The sequence below is a fragment of the Nestor notabilis genome, unplaced genomic scaffold (genome assembly GCF_000696875.1).
Source record: "Nestor notabilis isolate BGI_N333 unplaced genomic scaffold, ASM69687v1 scaffold292, whole genome shotgun sequence".
In the NCBI taxonomy this organism is placed as follows: Eukaryota; Metazoa; Chordata; class Aves; order Psittaciformes; family Psittacidae; genus Nestor; species Nestor notabilis.
The window spans coordinates 96,022-100,123 of record NW_009918708.1 but is presented as its reverse complement, the minus strand read 5'-3'; the positions used below and the strand labels follow the sequence as shown (position 1 = coordinate 100,123).

The following is a 4,102-nucleotide window of genomic DNA, read 5'->3' as shown; positions in this document are numbered from 1 at the left end:
AGGACTTCTTGGAGAACTGAAGTTACATCTATATTAGCACTTTAACTTAGATAAGGAGTACTAATCTGAAGTGAATCCTTATCATCCCCACTTACCATACTTCAGTTTGCATCACAAAGTGGTTTTGGATAAAACAAAGATTTGTTTTGGTTGAACCTAAAACTGAAAAAGTGGTTCTGGCAGTGCATCTCACCTACTGTAACTGCTAAAGTGAGTTCATTCCACAGGACACAAGTGGACTTTACATTACGCTCTCCCCCTTCCAAAAAACATACAGTGTGGACATGAAAGTATTAGCATCCATTCCCAGTATAGTCTCTCTTATTGTGCTCCGCTTCTTGATAATGTAACCTAGGTTACTGCCTTGAGTAAGTAAGAGTGGCCAACATGTAATTTTAATTGTCTTGGTAAGAACATACAACCTTATCACTAGCACAAAATTTCCAAAGCATCTAGATACTTCTAAAATAAGGATTCTTGGAAGTTCACAAATACCATGCATTGAACGTGCTATGCCAAAAAGTTAATCTGTATTGCAGGCCTCGTGGACACTACAAAAGCCCCACAAATCCTTAAGCAATACGGTCTATTACACTGTATGCTTTTAAAATATGCTTTTAAAATATACAGTTTAGAATGCATACATAGTAGTGTAAATACTGAAGGAATTTACCTATTTAGCCAAAGACTGCACCTAGACTAGGCAATGAAATAACCTAGATTTGCAACAAAATTCCTCATTGGATCATCAGAAAAGGTTGGTTAAGTTGGTTGGAAGTGAAATAGGAGGACCTCAACTATCATTGTGACATAGGAGCTCCTGTGATTCAGGAGCAAAATGGACAAAGGAAGTTCAGGAGATAGTACTTGTATCAAATTTAAAGACCACTGTGGCAGACTTTCTGCTCACATGAGGTTTTCCTGCTAGTTCTGTTATGTTTGAGAGGTTTTTTTTCCCGATTTTCCAATTAACAGCAAGCAAAGTTAGTTTTCAAGGTGTTTTTTAAAACAAAACAACAACAAAATAACCACAAACAAACAAACAAAAAACCCCAAATGCAATGGCTTGAATTCCAAGTGTTACTGGCCCAAACTTTTACAAGTGCCTACCTTTTTCAGATGTCCCAATTTTTATATCCTAAACGAGCATTACTTAATTTTCAGAAAGTATTAATTTTAAGGATGAACATTTCAGCAATATTGGCTAGTATTTCAAGTTCCTTAAAACACACATTACCAGTCTGGGAAAGTGGATGTGCATAAAAACGAATACAGCTGCTCTACCAGCTGTTATCTCAACCTTCAACTGCCAAAGGCATATCTAGCAGCAGAGGAATAGATCGAGTACTCACTAGTCTTGCTGAGGTAGTTATCACTCCATCGAGAACACTGAAACTAGCTTCAACATCACTGAATTATAACAGTTTTCCCTTTCTAGAACACAAGAATATTCTGGAACAGACAGCTTAGCTTATAAACTGTTGGTCTCCTTAGTGATCTTAGATGCTTATTATTATTACCTAAATGTTCTCAAACAAATTATTTGCTCATGCATTTTAGGAATCAGCTTAATTTTGTCCAGCCATTGTAAAGTCATCTAATAGCTATATTCACTCCCTGACTTAAGACATCAAAGACATGCTACTTACACGCAAGCCGAAGTAGAGTAGGAAGAACACATTGAAAGCCATGTCGATCTGTAATGTGAAATCTTTGTAGAAATTCTGGCAGGATTCTATTGGACTATTTGAAAGAAAAAGAAATCAGGGTAAAATGTCAGTATACAAGTTTCGACTCTTGTGAGATTTTTCTGCATTTCATTAAAGACCTTGATTCAGAAATCACATTTCTGTTTTCCAGTCTTTTACAAGATACAAGCAAGCATTTCAAATGAATTATTTCATTCATTCTGTTAGTCATTCATACAGTCTTTATATTCACCTGGTCAGGTAATATCAGAGTATTAACATGCAGATACCTTTAAGAAAGGACAAGCGGGATAATACCTCAGGATTCCTTAACCCCTCATTAACCCTTAAAGAACTGACTTCTTCCTATAGGAGACATACCTATAATACTTTAGGAGGAAACCTAACAAGCACACAGCCACAGCTAAACATTACATCGTTTTAATTCATGTCATAATATAGCACCTTAAAAAAAGTAGTTGCTTAGGAATACATTACCCATTAGCAACCTGCGGTATTTAGTCTTGTAGAATCCCTTGTTTATAAGAAGTTGGGTTTGGGTGGGGTTTTTTCTCCTTTTTCTCACTTCTTTTTTATGTATGGCTATTTATTGTACTTTATTTACAATACTACGAACTGAGTAGAAAAGCAGCATAGCCCACTGGTAAAATTAAGTAACAAAATAAATTGAGGTATTTGAAGCAGTACTCTAAGGGTTAATTTCTGCATGCAGATTAATTAAAATACCTTTGTGTATGTCAGGCAGCCATTGCAAATTCTAGTTTAATATATTATGCTTTATTTAACAGTGGGACAGGTCCAAAGCATACTCTATACAAACTGGTACTTTATAAATATACCTTTATCTAAGGAAAGAGATAACTTTCATGAGTATGATTAGTGATTTATTTGTGAGGTCTCTGAAGTAGGTTGATGAAGCCACAGGACAATGTTGAAATCACAGACCAAAGTGAAAATCATGTTCCAATATATGCTGATGTATATATTATATATACATAATGTCCCACCATATATACATATAGATACATATATTGCAAATGATCATGTATTAATCATGACTGTAATAAAGTGGAAAGCTAGAACCTAGATCATTTGGAGCCCCAGAAATCATCCTTTGAGGAAAGAAATTCTTTGGCTTCCCAGGTCAAATAAATCACTGAATGTGAGCATCATACCAGTTAGTATAGAAGTAGCTCTGCAAAATATAATGCTAGACTGCTCAACAAGCAAGATTCTATGCATTATGAATGTTGGTTACCTAATTTAAGGCATAAGGGAAATTACCTGGGCTACCAGGTCATTACACATGCAGCCAAATTTTCCATTCCTTGTATACGTTACAGGTCAAACAAGTTAAGTACAGCATGCCCTCTCCTGCCTTTAGATGCATGAATGTATACAGCAAAATTCTCCTTGATGAACAATAGCTTTATCTTTTAAGAAGCTTCAATGCTATGGGAAATTATATTTAAATGTTTTTTAAAAAACTATTTGTAAAGACATTGAAGTTATGAAACATTTCTGTTAAAGTTCAAATAAAATTTCACAAAAACAGGCAGAAGGGAACAGAAGCATATGTTAGCATATGAGGACGGAAAACAGCACCTCATACTTTACAAATACAGCTTTAGCTATAAAAACAGTGGATGTAGTCTGAGAACCCAACAGGATCATTTTCTGTATGGCATTATTGAGAGCAAAGAATTTTGTCAAAATAAGTTAGGCTACACACTGAGTCACTATGCACCCTATCGACAGAAATCACAAGAAGTAAAGCAGAAGCAGAATGAACAACCCTGCATCAACACAGAGACTTGGACCCACCGAAGCTAATGGAATCGCACAGATTTCTAACTAGGACAGAGCACGCTACATTATCTTCCTTTCCACAGTTATTTGGTGTTTGTTATGATTGTTAGATAAGGTTAGTGACTGTACTTTTGTACCATTGTCCTTTACAAAAGCCTAGAGATCTGACAAATTAGTTAATACATAATACATCTTCATTTTGTTTGCAAAACACTTAGCACAGTGGAACACAATCCTGATTTAGACTTTTGTTTACTTAATATTAGAAATTCTGCTGATCATATCCCTAAAGTACCCTTCATTTCAGAGATATCTCTCTCCTTCAATTTCTAAGTTAATCAGTTTCAAAGACAAACACTATGTCCTTTCCTTTTTATTTTAAATTATTATTTTGTCAGAAAGGCATGTCACTGAGACTAAAGAAATTATTATTTATTCATCCCACCATGTTTCTGTGATGACAACTATATTATAGTTTTCCCACTGCCCAATGGCTTCCAGCTCCTTCTCTTTGTTGCCTCTTTGTTCTGGCTGGGTAGTCCCCGTGGTGAAGACTCCCACCATGACATCTGCCTTATTGGCCT

The 4,102-nt window shown here is 35.5% G+C and overlaps 1 protein-coding gene across 1 annotated transcript in view; it reads right to left on the bottom strand.

Annotated features, from left to right (window-relative positions):
* The window catches only part of LOC104402080 (calcium-activated potassium channel subunit alpha-1), a gene marked incomplete at both ends in the record, with an annotated part of 173,161 nt that overhangs the window by 103,515 nt on the left and 65,544 nt on the right, over positions 1-4,102 (bottom strand). Inside the window, one exon of the mRNA XM_010009861.1 lies at positions 1,650-1,743. Coding sequence (XP_010008163.1) covers positions 1,650-1,743 — 94 coding nt within the window. The remainder of the gene's footprint in view (positions 1-1,649; positions 1,744-4,102) is intronic.